The sequence below is a fragment of the Vulpes lagopus genome, chromosome 5 (assembly GCF_018345385.1).
Source record: "Vulpes lagopus strain Blue_001 chromosome 5, ASM1834538v1, whole genome shotgun sequence".
In the NCBI taxonomy this organism is placed as follows: domain Eukaryota; kingdom Metazoa; phylum Chordata; class Mammalia; order Carnivora; family Canidae; genus Vulpes; species Vulpes lagopus.
Window position 1 is genome coordinate 77699615 of NC_054828.1, and position 15206 is coordinate 77714820.

The 15206-nt window shown below is 43.6% G+C and overlaps 1 protein-coding gene across 2 annotated transcripts in view; it reads left to right on the forward strand.

Moving 5' to 3' along the window:
- TBX15 (T-box transcription factor 15) overlaps positions 1-15206 on the forward strand; it is a 110155-nt gene that overhangs the window by 82050 nt on the left and 12899 nt on the right. For both annotated transcript variants that reach the window (XM_041757449.1, XM_041757450.1), the window contains exon 7: positions 11673-11770. In XM_041757449.1, the coding sequence (XP_041613383.1) occupies positions 11673-11770 (98 nt within the window). The remainder of the gene's footprint in view (positions 1-11672; positions 11771-15206) is intronic.

The following is a 15206-nucleotide window of genomic DNA, read 5'->3' on the forward strand; positions in this document are numbered from 1 at the left end:
TGAAATCCCCTGTCTCATGATAGGGCAAAGATAAATAATTAAATACAGAAACCTTTTTCTCTTCCAGCACTCTAAGAAGCTAGATTAATATAGACCCATGGCAGGTACAAGTGCCCTTGTATTTTCTCTTTAAAAAGCTCAGAATTACCTGATAATCAGTCTTGAAATTTCACTAGCTGCCTGTAGGATCTGATGAGGGCAAGAATTATTAAGGTCATTTTGCAGATGGGAAAGAGTGATGGATGAGTGAGGATAGAAGGGATTATTTGTACATCTTCTGGGATCTGGTTGTTCTGTGCCAACACCAGAATCTAGTTCCTCACCTTCCAACCAGTGCCTCACTTATTGCCCCTCTGGTGCTAACAGAATTTTTATGAATCTATGATCTTCCCCATGAGTTTTAGACATCAAATGACTCATACAGACAAGCATGGTTTGATGAGTTGCATATAAACGTACCCAAAACATACGGATTGCATTTCCTTTAAAAACACATGGGTTTAAAAATTAGGAGGGGGGAAAGTGCTTGGCCAATGTTTTTTGGTTTTGCAGAACACAAAACATTTGTGGAATACTTTGGAGTTACGGAATTTGCCAAACCTCAAACCAAAACATGTTTAGGTTTGTTGATCTCAGTCTATCCCAGTGCGCCATCCCAAGGCTCAGGAAGGGAGGGGCGTGGAGGGAAGATGGGAAGGACACAGCAGCCGCTGTGCTCCCTTCCAGTGCCTCTCCTGAGTCCCTCCTGCCCTGCTAGCCTCTCGCTGTGGTACCCTCTGAGTGCAGCTGGCCAGACAGCAGTGTCCTGAGCAGAGAAAAGAACCCCAGGGGTGGGGGTGGGGCGGGATGAGGATACTGATTTCCATTCCTCACATTTTTGGGTAAAGAGATATCCATGGAGAACACTCCTGGCTTCTAGTCTTCTTGTTTTCTCTGTCCCCTCACTGGGCACCAGAGCGACCCATCTGCTTACTGAGTCTGGGAGAGGGAACTCCGGAGGACCTGTTTCCTGCAGACAGCAAAAATCCTGGGCTCTTGCCATCCTGTGGCCAGTACAGCAGAGGAGGCCTGCCGTTCTGGGGCGCTGGCTTGTTTCAGGAGAGTTCTGGCCCACTTGTTCAGCCCCTACACCTCTGCCATAGTATCCAGACACCTTTATGAATTATAAAGCTGGTATTTCAGTCTCCGCTGCTTCGGGGTCCTAGGTCTTTGTCAGATTTTATTCTTAGTTCAAATGGGGACAAGAGGTGACATTCTCTGGGCCTTTCAGAACCCCAGCAGAAGTCCCAGTGACTCCACAGTGTCAGTCCTGTGGTGTCACCATCACCAGAGCTTGTCACAATCCTCCCTGCTTCTTTGGGAAGTGCCATTCACAGGCTTCAGTGTGAAAATGTCACCACTCTTCAGACTGTACTTACCAAGCTATTACTTTGTCTTCCCATGTAATTGTGTCCCCTCCTTAGGAATCTCCCCCAGAAGAGTGTGTGTGCATGAGTGTGTGTGTATGTTCGTGTTGAGAGGAAGAGTAGCAGACAGCTGGTTCTTTTGGATGGAGACACTGACAGATCTTGCTTCCAGGCATTGTCTCTGCAGTGGAAGAGCAGTTGTGTTTACTTCTAAATTGTTCCTAGATTTCTCAGAAATTATGTGGCCCAGATCTGGTTTTGGGTAGGTTGGAGGGGATCCATGCATGTTTGCTTTCAATCAGGCCTAGACTCAGAGCATAATATCCAGCGTTACCTCTGGAAGATTTCTCCTTCCAGGAGGAGGCAGTAGCACCTCTTATTCCTAGGGAAAACAGATTCCCCTCAGCGTGATGAATTGGTGTCCTGTGGTCTGTGTTCTTGGGCTCTGCCTAATGCTAGAATGTAAGTTCCTTGAAGACTGGGACTATACCTTTTTCAGGATTCTAGTTTTAGATTCTTTCCTACAGTGCCAGGTACACAGAGTAAAATAATTATTCACTTAGTTGCAAAATAGCAAACAGAGTTGATGAGTGGCAAAGAAATTAAAAACCAGGACCTCTGGAGAGAGAAAACCTTACCCCAACCAATAGTGAATCAGGTGTAGCAACAGCAGGGAGCTAGTTTTAGATACCAACTAAGAAGGGAAGAAAGAGTGAATCTATAAATAGGCTTAGTTCGAAGACAAAGGGCAATATTGATTCAAACCTGGTGTGGACTGATACTGTAGACACGGATTTAGCGGGGCAGCCCCTGTAGCGCAGCGGTTTAGCGCCGCCTGCAGCCCAAGGTGTGATCCTGGAGACCTGGGATCGAGTCCCATGTCAGGCTCCCTGCATGGAGCCCGCTTCTCCCTCTGCCTGTGTCTCTGCCCGTCTCTCTCTCTCTCTCTCTCTCTCTCTCTCTCTCTCTCTCTGTGTCTCTCATGAATAAATAAATAAAATCTTAAAAAAAAGACATGGATTTAGCCTATTCCCATATTAAACATGCACACCCTTCAGGCCATCAGAGCTGTCTCTTTACAGTGGGGACACATTTATGCTAGCTGGAGAAGAGGAAGATAGCCAGCAAGTTTCAGAGTCCATGAGCATCAGGAAAGAAGGGGTCCCAGAGGCTGAGCCAAGCAGAATGAGGTTTAGTTGAGCAAGGTTGCTCAGGGGCACCTGGGTGGCTCAGTTGGTGAAGCATCTGCCTTTGGCTCAGATCGTGATCTCAGGATCACGATGTGGGGATTGAGCCCCACATCGGGCTCCCTGCTCAGTGGGGATTCTGCTCTTCCTCTCCCAAATAAATAAATGAAATCTTTAAAAGAGAGAGAAAAGTTGCTCAGTGGTGAGCAGAGAGGTAAAATTACATCTTTATGGGGGCCCACCCCAGCGGGCAGCACATTCCAAAGAGAAGACAAAAGTCATGGACTGAAGAGAAGCAAGAGTGTTTACATTGAGTCCCATGATCAATAAGCAGCCTTGGGAGGCACCTCTGTCCACATACCTGGTGAACCCACTGTGCTCAGCTAGAGGGAGCATCACAACTGCAAAGACCTTGTAGTTTAAAGGCATAGCAGGAGGAGCAGAAGGAAAAAAGGACTCTGTGAGTCCCCAGTCCACATCCGATGTGAGAGCCTTGTCTCTGCTGAGAATGGCTGCCAAGATTTTACAGAAAGCCCAAGTAAGCTTAGGAAATTTTATATAATTCCCAGGGACTTCCTCCAAAGCAAACATGTACATAAAAAGGAGAGGATTAAAATTATGATCTGTCTGGAGAGTAAAGGTTCTATGAACTTGTTTTAAAAAGTGCCATGGAATATACGACTCTGGGTTTCATTGCATCTAAGGCAACTGCAGGGGGGACTGTCCCATGTGACATGGGTTCCTCTGCATACTCCTAGCCAGCATGGTGCCCCAGGAGCCATCGCTGTTGGTGCCACAATAGGTCCCAGGTTGGGTGGGCCTTCTGCAGTGCAGGGAACTGGTGCAGCTTTTTAAAAGGGTATCTTTTTCTCTAGGGAGGCCACCCTTGGAGGCTTAACTATGACACTCAAATTCCACAATTTAGGAAGTGACAGAAAGGAACTGGTGACAGGCCCTGTATCGTGGGGTGGTTGGTTCATATGGGTAACTAGCTTTGATAGGTTGCCCCTCCCTGAAAAAACAAGAGGGCCTGCAGGATGAGGTGTATGAGGCAGTGTGAGCCTGAGCTAATTCTCACCCAGCACTGCTGTCTTCTGGGAATGTGGCTGCCAGTCCTGCTTGGTACCCAGCATCCCTTTACATAATGTGTCAGGGGAGAGTGATCTAAAAATGGAGCCATTAACTGCATTATGGGAATAGATATATTTGCTTGCTGGAGGAGGATGCTTAATGAGGCTAATCCTTAACCCAAAGGAAGGAATCTCCATGGATGGGGAGAAAAATATTTGGGAGTAAAGGATTTTCCTGTTGACCCCCTCTTAAACAGCTGTTGCCTCAAGGCCACGTTCATAGAGTGAAGACCCATCTCCTCGGGCACAGACAGGAAGCCCTGTCAAGGCCCAGCTCCTTCTCTCAAAACCCAGTATGAAATTGGAGTGCCTCCAGTTAATGGAAATGAGAAGGAAAGAAAAGGAAGAGTCAGCTAGACACCAGCCCCAGGCCCAGGTCATCTGTGCCTAGATCTGAAAGAAGCCATTTTTCTTTGTGAGTTGGGAAAGAAGTGTGCAGGATGGGTCTCACTTAAAGTCTGTCAGAAGGGTTCTCTGTTTTAACCAAGTGTCTCAACTCTCGTCCACACTTTTACCAACCTATTAAGCTGAACCTATGAAGTTATTATATTTGTGGGCCAGAGAGGTAAAATACCGGTAATTTCATACAGTTCAAACTTGCATATTTATTTCTAGGTATTCAGATCCTAGGAATACAGTAAAAATAGTAATAATCATTTCACAGAGTATCTGCAGTCTCTTTTTATCTCTGACCTGATTGGTATTGTTAGAGTGTTTCTCATTTTATAGATGGTAAAACTGAGTAGAATGAGGTACTAGCTTTCAGAATTTTCAAATCCAGCCTGTGGCAGCATCCAGAGGGTGTTGTCCCTCAACTCTGTGAGGCATAACTTGCTAGCGAGCAGACGGGGCTGCCCGTGTCTCTGTTCCAGTCCCTGTTGCTCCTGAAGGGCTCATGTAGCAAGTGGAGAGGCAGTGAACTGACCACTTGCCTTCTTTCAACCAGCACGACTTCCAAGGATCTCCCTCACTTTCAATTTCTGTATTTGTTTGTCCTCCCTGGATCCATTGACTGTATTTTTCCAGCCAATCTCATCCTGCTCATTCCTGGCAATCTTACTAGCCCCTGTGGATTTTACAGACTCTTTTGTTATCCCTGGCACGGGTGCCATTTTAGCAGATCGAAAGTAAGTCATCAGTGCTGGGCTCCCTCTCAGGAACTGTTGCATCTACAGTTCAAGGTAGCTGGCTCCGTACTAGGCCCTGGTGGCAGCCTCCTGCCAGATTCCCCCTCTTCTTCCACACCCTGGCTGTTTATCATGTCCCCTAGCTTGTCTTCCAGCCAGTATTTGACATTTTTCTCTGCCTTGTTATTTGTTCTCCCTCCTGTCATGAACCTTTTCCACCATTGTCCTCTTGGCCATGTGGGTTTGCCAGGGAAAGTTGGCAGTTGTTTTATTATCTATGGCTCTTGCCCAGGGATGGTGTCATCTAACAGAGTGACGTCTTTTTAATGGCTAACATATTGGAGTCTGAAATATCTGCAAGATAATGAAGCCTACAGAGGCTTGAGGGACACGTTTTTGGTTCTTTGAAGAGAGAATGAGAAATGGGATTAGGTAACATGCAGGTCCTTCCACGTTCAGTCCAGAGCCAGAGGGCTGACACAGGTTGGAATACCAGTGAAGTGAGAATGTTTTCTCTGGTTACAAGTCACAACCTGAGCAGACGGTGGTGGTGTTTCTTTGTAGACCAGTGGTCCACAAGCTTTCATTCTTTTTTTTTTTTTCCCTTGCTTTGATATATTTTGTCTTTAATCAATCTATCTGCATTTGTTAAGTAACAATTAGGAGGGAGTACTGTTATCTCCGTTTTATAGGTCAGGAGCCTTAGGCATGAGAAGGTGATATGACCCGGCTGAGATGGCACCAATAAGCAGCAGGGTTGCCACGTGAATCCAGGCAGGCCAGCTCCAGAGCTACTCCTCTTCTTCTTCCTTCTCCTTCCTTCTTCTTCCTTCTTCTTGCTTCTTCCTTCTTCTTTCTCCTTCTCCTTCTTTCTTTCTTTCTTTTTCCTCCTCCTCCTCCTCCTCCTCCTCCTCCTCCTCCTCCTCCTCCTCCTTCTTCTTCTTCTTCTTCTTCTTCTTCTTCTTCTTCTTCTTCTTCTTCTTCTTCAAGATTTTATTTATTTATTCATGAGAGACACACACACACACAGAGAGAGAGAGAGTCAGAGACATAGGCAGAGGGAGAAGCAGGCTCCCTGCAGGGACCCCAATGTGGAACTCGACCCCAGGACCCTGGGATCACGCCCTGAACCAAAGGCCAATACTCAACCGCTGAGCCACCCAGGGGTCCCAGCTTTTTCTCTTCTTAACCATTCTGCCCCATGTGCAGTTTTGTGTTACTGAGTTAAAGTCAGACCATTCCAGTCACTAAAAAAACTTCATTTTTAGTTAGGGTTGTGTTGTGTCATCAGGGATTTTTATCACACTTCTTAAGGCAATGAAAACTCCTGAGGGACTGCCATAGCTGCCTGTTCAGACTCCATGTTGGGGACAGGGGTCTCAAGTTGGGGATCACTGGGCAACGGGTGATTTTGACTCAGCAAGTTTTGATTGATGGCTTTTTTTCCCTGCCAATCTACAGACCTCTGTTGAGAGGTCTTTTAGAATATTCCTGGACAACAAATCTTTAGGAGCCAACTCCAGATCCAGGGAAGGAGAAGGATGTGTGGAAGGTATGACCTCACCTCAGTGGGTAAAGGACAGTCTAAGGAAGAGGATTAGAAAGTTGAGATACAGTAATTAGATCTGAAAGAACAGTATATTCTAGTTCTGTGTCTTTTCAAATGCTGGAACGGGAGGAGAAAGGAAAGAAGATCAGAGGTGCAGTACCGCCCCTGGGATAAAATCCAAGCCCTTTACATGGAGTGAGTATCCCTGGTATCCACCCCATCATCTCATCTTGCAACTGGAGCTCCAGCCACACTCAACCGTTTTCAGTTTCCAGAACATTCCTTCTCTTCCATACCTCCAAGGCTTTGTACATACTGTGAACTCTCCTGGGAAAGTTCTTTCTGTCTCTTGTTTGTGTGGAAAACTGCCGAGAATCCTTTAATATTCAGCTGAAATGACTGGTTTTTTTAAGGAGTGTCCCTTGAATTTTCCAGGTGTATGAAGTACTTCTTGCTCCATTGGCCTCTTCTATGTATCTTCAATGTAACATTCATCTCACTGTTCAGAAATTAGTCTTTTACATGCTGTTCTCTTTTTGTTGAACAAGACACTCTTAAATTAGGGTAAAGACCCTATGTCCTTGTTTGTCTCTATATCTCCTGAACTGAGCATATTTACTGGTTGGAAAACTTCTTTATGATTTCAAAACCCCATTTCTGTAGCACTTGACTGTCTTCTGTTGACAGATGACCAATGACCTTATCAACCCCTTGAGTGTGTTCCCTTTGTTGCCAGAATCACCAGCCAATAGTCTGGGGGAAGGGTTAAAAGTCAGAACTACAGAGAAAATAAATGGAAGAAACATAAAAAGCAACCCTCTATCTCAACACAAATAAATCACAGAAAGTATGCAGCAGTGTGCTACCTAATAGGTTCATGAATATAATCATAGTTGTTATCACATATTTGCTGAACTTCAAAGGTGGTAGTCCCACTTTTTTTTTTTTTTATGAGAAAGTTCAGAAGAAAAAGTTCTTTACAGTCTGGCTGTTTTTTCCAAAGCAGTTGATCTTGAGGCATCATCAATTTGCAAAAGAGATCCTTGGCTTGCTTCCTTTCCTTCCTTTTCTTCCTCATCTTCAGCACATTCTGTTGGTTTGGCCACTGAGCAGACTGAAAAGTCTAAAGGAAAGAGGCCTGGAAATCAGAGAGGTGATTCCAGCCAAAGGACTGTTGAACATAGAGGGATTGGATATGGCCTCAGCTGTCATTGGAGAAAACAGGGAAAAGTAAGCAAGAGGGAGGCACTTGTAAATATGATCATTTCTGGTTGTAAACCTCAGACATCAGGTCTCTGGTGTGTAACAGACCTGAGAGGCCCACCATGTGGAACATGTTAACGACGTGAGGTTACCTAAGATTGCTCTTTTATCTGTTAGACAACAAATTCACTTTAAAAACCTTATGATAGGGATGCCTGTGTGGCTCAGTGGTTGGGTGTCTGCCTTCAGCTTGGGGTATGATCCTGGAGTCCTGGGATCGAGTCCCACATCGGGCTCCTTGCAGGGAGCCTGCTTCTCCCTCTGCCTATGTCTCTGCCTCTCTCTCTGTGTCTCTCATGAATAAATAAATAAAATCTTAAAAAAAAAAACCCTTAAGATAAAATTTTCCAACACTAAGGTTGGATGATGATGAATAAGTAAGCAATATATTGCTCACGATAGGCTTTGAGTAGATGTCCAATTGGCCAAAGATGTTAATGGGTAGTTGGCAAAGACTCCTATAAGAGAAGATGAGGGTAGAAATGACTGGCCCAGGAAAAGGGACTCAGACTGCTACAGATCAGAAATTCTGTGACCGGAAAAGATGAAACCAAAGGGAAACTGAAACTCCTCTGAGACCTGAGTCAAGAAAGGCACCAGCAGCTATAGAAACAATTCCCAAGTCTCCAGAACTAAAGGATTCCTTTTGTCTTCAGAATCTTGATTTTACATTAGGTTGCTTTTCTAAATTTTAGGCTGGCTAAAATTCATGAAATCATGGCACACTCATAAAACATAGGGTGAAAACTTACTCCTTTATTTATAAATTCAATGCATGCAAATTGAGATCTTACCATGCAACAGGCATCATCCTAAGCACTGGGACATTGAGGAACATGGGATCCAAAGTAGACATGCTGGTGGTGGAAAGAGGTGGATTATCTAATACTTATCTTACCATGGCATGTCACCAAATCCTGATATCTAGGACTAGTACTTTCTAACAATTAGATCTATCCAATGAAGCCTACTGGAGTTTGAGGACAAATAAGATGTGGCAGATAGTAAACAAATAGGATTAATTTTTCTAAAAAGATATATACTTTGAATATATAAGTAGGTTCAGGAAGTGTCTGGGATATCCAAGAGAGGTAGATCCACAGCAAAGTGTGGTGAGAAACATGTGGTCTTAGTCGTTATTTTTCAATAGTTGGGACCCCTCCTCCATAACTCCACCACCAAAATGAATGTTGTGACAGATCACTGGACCGTAGCTGTGTCCACATGTGGTATCTGGTAAATTGCACTCTTTTTTTTTTTCAAAGGTTTTATTTATTTGATAGAGGGAGAGAGAGAGAGCACAAGTAAGGGGAGTGGTAGGCAGAGGAAGAGGGAGAAACAGGCTTCCCAATGAGCAGGGAACCTGATGCAGGGCTTGATTGCAGGACCCTAGGATCATGATCTGAGCTGAAGGCAGGTTCTTAATTAACTGAGCCACCCAGGCACCCCTATATTTACATTCTTAGCAGTTAAGGAAAGTCTTCCTGGTGAGGATGTGGAAAGTGTGTGTCACTGTCACCATTTACTCATTGCTAATGGAAACAGAGGGTAAAAGTTTCATCAGAGATTTCAGCCCAAGGTCAGAAAGAACTTTCTAACATCTGTTAGAAAACTGAATGTTTTCTTTGGGAAATACCCCAACAGAGGCTGGGTAGCCATCCAAGGTTAGAGGTAGAAGTAGGTAGAAGTAGCTGATACCCAACTCAGTATATATAACTCAGTCTTTCTGTTGGATTTTAGATTTGGACATATGGGTAAGTGGTTACTATCCTACACAGAATTGACAGCTTAAATAAAATTATACTTAGGGTGTCTGAGTGGCTCAGTTGGTTAAGCATCTGCATTTGGCTCAGGTCATGATCCCAGGGTCCCAGGATCAAGCCTGCTTAGCAAGGAACCTGTTTCTTCCTCTCTTTCTGCCTGTAGCTCCCCCTGCTTGTGCTCTCTCTCTCTGTCAAATAAATAAATACAATCTTTAAAAAATTATTAATACCTTTGCCGCAGTCTTTTTTGCCTGTTATGAAAACAAATTCAAAGTTTTTTCTACTTCTTGAATAAACAGAATATGGGCAATGTATCAGTGTGTAACTGTTACTTCAGTCTTTTGCCACCTTATTGTGAAATGAGAAGGGACTGTTCTTTGTCCTTGAGTTAATATTTTGTCCCTCGTTGGTACATGTTCCTGGGAAGAATGGAATAGGAGGTGAACAACAAAGCCCTTGCCATTTGCAGTGAGCCTCCCATACCATTAAAGGGAATCCTAAGATGTTCTGGTGGGCAGCCAACATTCCAAAACAAGGCAGTGAGATCCATGTCTGGCCTATCTCTTTCTTATATTCTTCAAAGCTCAGCATTGCTTTATCTGCCTATCCCCTTATTATTCTGAACTCCCTAATTGCCTGGACAGTTTCTCTCTACAAATAGTTGCATGTACTGTATTCGGCATTAATGTAGTTGACTATGTGGACATGTCTTCTATTCCTACTTTTAACAGATTAACAGCTAATAAACACCATGCAACACCCTCTCTTCTCAACCTCTTCTAAAAATACAGAGTTTGATTTGCCAACATTGGTGTATTTAAAGCCTCCAAGATTCCAGGGAAGACTTTAGAAAGTTAACTGTGCAAGTAAAGTCTGTTAAGAGAGGAAATTTTCCAACACAAAGAGCCAATCAGTGTATCAGTAGCTCATCTGAGAAGAACCTCAGGGGTTCTTATAGTTGTTCATAGGAAAGAATATTTGTTCTCACTTGAAATAAAACTCCTCACTTTATTCTTGGTCTGCAGGACTGAAGAGAACTTTGGAAATGTATTGTCTAGGGAGAAGGACAGGCAGCATAAGTTTCATCTCAAGAGGGAACGCTTATCTTTTGCAGGATGGGACACCATGTTACCTTCTAGTAAATTGGCAATGAAGGGACAATGACACCCACTCTTCTCTGCCCTCCTTGTCCTACGGTCTCCATAGGCCCTTTACTTCCACTCCCTCCAGTTAGTGAAGGCAAGTGAAGCAGTTAGTTTTAAAGAAAAGTCAATAATCAGAGGCTGTGTTCAAAGCTTTAAACAAAGCCCCCAACTAATGCTCTCTTTTGAGGATATGGAATATCCACAAGAATATGACCTCTGAGATAACTTGGAGAGTTATGTTGAAATGATATCCCTTAGTACCTCATACATATGCTAGAGAGAGAACTTATTCAAGGGTAAATCAGGCAGTATGTACATATTTTAATTAATAGAATCTCCCGTATGGATGAAACAGAAGCTTTAGTGTATTTGTAAAATACTGGATGTTTTCTGAGGTCTGACAGTCTCAGGTATGTGACCCTCAAAGGCCAGCTTGATTATCAGATTATAAAATACAGATAAATATTTACGGAAATGTGTTGGCCTTTTTGCCTGAGGTGTAATTTCTGGGCCAAGCCCTTTTCTTTACCTTCAGGTGGGTATTTTTTGTCGCAACAGAAACTCAGGCATATTTGCTTGCTCACCTCTTCTTTTATTTTATTTCTGTTGATTTAAGACAACTGTAAAACCACAGCAATTTCACAGTTTCATGGACTCCTCATACCCGTTGCTGGAGTTGACTCTGTTGCAAGCCGTGTCTATGTGCTGTGGTAATAATGATATTGTACTGAGCTTGAGAAGCAGTCAGTGCTACTCTTGGCTCAATTTCATTCATGATATTAGTGACTCTGACCTTTAACAATTAATAGTGTTTTTTTTTTTTTTTCATGCAGTCCGGAACCTTCTTGGAAGAAGGCTTAGAGTTAAATTTCATCATAGTTGTGACTTTCTGGCAAATAATCTGAACTGCATTCATTTCTTCTTCCTTATGCATATCGGTGTCGGTACCTTGTGCTCTTCTAGACTGGTTTACCCAGTGGTGATGTCTGTCAGTGCCAACATGTATACCACTTGTCAGACAAACCACCACAGGATCTTTAAAAAAGTCAATGTGTTTCTTGGCAGTATTTACAACCTGCTCTCTTGGCTTTTCTCTCTGCAGAACTGGCCTGGAAGCCATTATGGAGACTTATGCATTCTGGAGACCCCCTGTGCGCACACTCACCTTTGAGGATTTCACCACCATGCAAAAGCAGCAAGGTAGAGTCCTGGGGTCACACCAATTCTTCTAGAATGAAGAGTACCTGGTAGCTCTGTTAATAACCAATGCATCACCACTTGTGCGAACAGACCTGCCCCAGAGGCAGTATTCTCTCCCCCTTCCGAAAAGCAAGGTTATGTTCATGATTATGATGGCAGTGAAATTTTTATTTCTTTGCCTAAGCATTCACGTAGCCCTTGGTATTTTTTTTTTTTTTTGCTGAGACATGCAGAGAATTTTTATTTATCACGTATGTTAATTCTTATATTTACTTGCAGAACAGAGTCACAGATAGAAGTGCAGGCAAGGTATTAGCAGGGTGCAAGGGTCTAGTACACAGTAGGTGGTTCAGTTAAGGGCTTGTCAGGTAGTTCTCAAACGCCAACTTTTGGTACAGTAAACAGTCACTTTTACGTAGATGCCTTTGGATTGCTGTTACACTAAGTTTTTGCCAATGAAGGATTTCATGTCATGTATTTTTTTTGTGGGGTTTTTGTAAATTGTTTTTTTTTTTTTTTTTGAAAATTTTTTTGGTTTTCAGTTATCTTTAGAGGTTAGGTGGTAGGGCCCCATTCCCTTCCCCCCCACAACAGAATAGTATTCTTATTAGAAGTTTCTAAGACCAGGCAATTCCAGCATGCAAAGTGTGATACATAGCCAGGAAGATGAGAAACTGTAGCCATCCATCATCTAGGGATAATATATTCCATCGCTGTTGCTCCTTGCAGCTTGCGGGTCCTCTTCTTCGCTGCCCTCTCCATTAAACCCATTAACATGCAGGATCCTCATCTGCTTCACAATGGTGCTTTTACCAGATTCTCCGGCACTTCATTGATTCCTCATGGCAAAAACCTTATTCTGGTTTTATAGAGGAGAGAAAAACCTCAGTCTGAACAATGGAAGTAGATAGCTCAGGCCCTACAGTGAGGAGGGGACTTCTGGGAGCCCATCTGAAGCTTGCAACTTGCTCCCTCAACACTTGTCTCAAGCTGATGGGCTGGGTGAACTTCTTCCTTGCACTGCTTTGTGCTTTTCTTCCCGTTTCTCCTTCTCTGTCAGCTCAGGTGGGGAAGCCTGTAGCCTTAGCACAGATGGCTTGTGGGCTGACCTCACTTCTCTTCCTCAGTCTGTGCTCTTCCCATGGCAGCACCCTTTCAGCTCAGGAATCTTCCCAGAGTATCAGACACTTTTTGAGTCTCTTTATGCAACCTCCTCCCACCCCGAAGTGACACTTACATACAGAGCTTATTCTGTTATGTCACACGGCTGCCATTAACAAAACCCTAAGTTTTCAAATTGTGGCTCTGCTGTATGGGAAACCCTTCTAGGACTTGATAACACGTGACATTACGTTGCCCTCCCAGAGGAGCTTCCAGGAGTCTGCACACTAAATTAGGTTCTGTAACCTAAATTACTGAAGTCTCTCAGGTTTTAAAATGAAGAAAAGGTGATTAAAAGTATAGGCTCTGGGATCAGACCACTTGGCTTAAGCTTTTTTTTTTAAGGATTTTATTTATTTATTCATGAGAGACACAAAAAGAGAGGCAGAGACATAGGCAGAGGGAGAAGCAGGCTCCCTACAGGGAGCCCGATGCGGAGCTTGATCTCAGGACCCTGGGATCACGCCCTGAGCCAAAGGCAGATGCTCAACCACTGAGCCACCCAGGCACCCCTTGGCTTAGGCTCTTATCACTGCTCTTTCCTAGCTTTGTGACTTTGGCCAAGTCCCCCATCCTTTCTGACACTTCGTTTTCTCATCTGCAAAATGGAAGATTGTAATAGAATTCTTGTGAGGATTAAATGAATGCATTTAAAAATGGAGTAAGAGCTCAGCAATTGTGGTGGTGATCATCATCATATCACCACCATGACCACTATGACCACATCATCTGTAACACTGCCCCCCCCCCCCCCGCCATGGCCCTGGACGTGGATACCTGAGGAAGATGCATCAGCAACAAGAGATACTGCTTTTCTGATGATTAGCTATTTAAAACAGGATTAGACCATCTTCACAAGGATCTGGGGAGGCAGAAATTACATCTAGTGTTTGTTTGTTTTTTTAATAAATGGAGGATAAAGGGAAGCACTCTGCGTGAAGCAACTTTCTTCTTATAATTCTGTGAGAGAAGCAGGGTCAGTTCATATTAAGAGTGTTGCTCTTGCTCTAAGGCCCTTGTGGCCCTAGAGAGGCAGAGGTTTTATGACAATTTGGAGATCTGGGGCTTCAACTTGATTCTCTCTATAACCTTGGGGAAGTTATTTCTAGTGAGTCTGTTCTCTCACCTACCAAAGAGGGGTAAATTTTGTGTGAGGTCATTTAGATAAATGAAAATGTGTCATTTTCATGCAAAGACATTTACTTGATTCTGTTTATTTCTGAGGTGGCTTCTTGCTTCTCTGTCCTTGCTTTACTGGTTGACCTCCCAAGCTCTATCTAAGCAGGAGTTTGTATCGTGGAGGCTGGCATGAGAAGATTGGTGGGGATATTGCCAGTTGCCAAGAACAGGCACTGGTGGTAACACTGTGTTTACTGCTGTCTTCTCAAGAACTGTCACAGGGCCTTGCACCCAGGTACTTCTTAACGTACCTAATGAAATGAAGTCACTTGGTAGCACTGTGGCTCAGGTAGGCAGGGTTGCTGATACACATGTCTGGAGCACAACCACCTAATATGTGTGTGGATATGGATGTGGAGTGATGATTGTTTGGAGTTGACAATCTACATTTCACTGGCATGTGGGGGAGTTGAGCAGGAGCAGGCACGGAGTACTTAGGTGTGTAGCATGGCAGGTTTCACAGGGCTTCTACTGAAAATTTGTCCATATGATAAATTTAGTGTTGACCCTTGGAAAACAGTGGTTTAAGAGAAACTGAACTTTCTTTCTTTTTTTAAAATTTCTTATTTCTTTTATTTTGGATTGCTTATTTTATTTTTTGTATATTTTTTTATTGGAGTTCAATTTGCCAACATATAAGCATAACACCCAGTGCTCATCCCATCAAGTGCCCCCCTCAGTGCCCATCACCCAGTCACCCCACCCCCCTGCCCACCTCCCTTTCCACCACCTCTTGTTCATTTCCCAGAGTTAGGAGTCTCTCAGGTTCTGTCACCCTCTCTGATATTTCCCACTCATTTTCTCTCCTTTCCCTTTTATTCCCTTTCACTACTTTTTTTATATTCCCCAAATGAATGAGACCATATAATGTTTGTCCTTCTCCAATTGACTTACTTCACTCAGCATAATACCCTCCAGTTCCATCCACATTGAAGCAAATGGTGGGTATTTGTCGCTTCTAAAGGCTGAGTAATATTCCATTGTATATATAGACCACATCTTCTTTATCCATTCATCTTTCGATGGACACCGAGGCTCCTTCCACAGTTCGGCTATTGTGGACACTGCTGCTATAAACATTGGGGTGCAGGTGTCC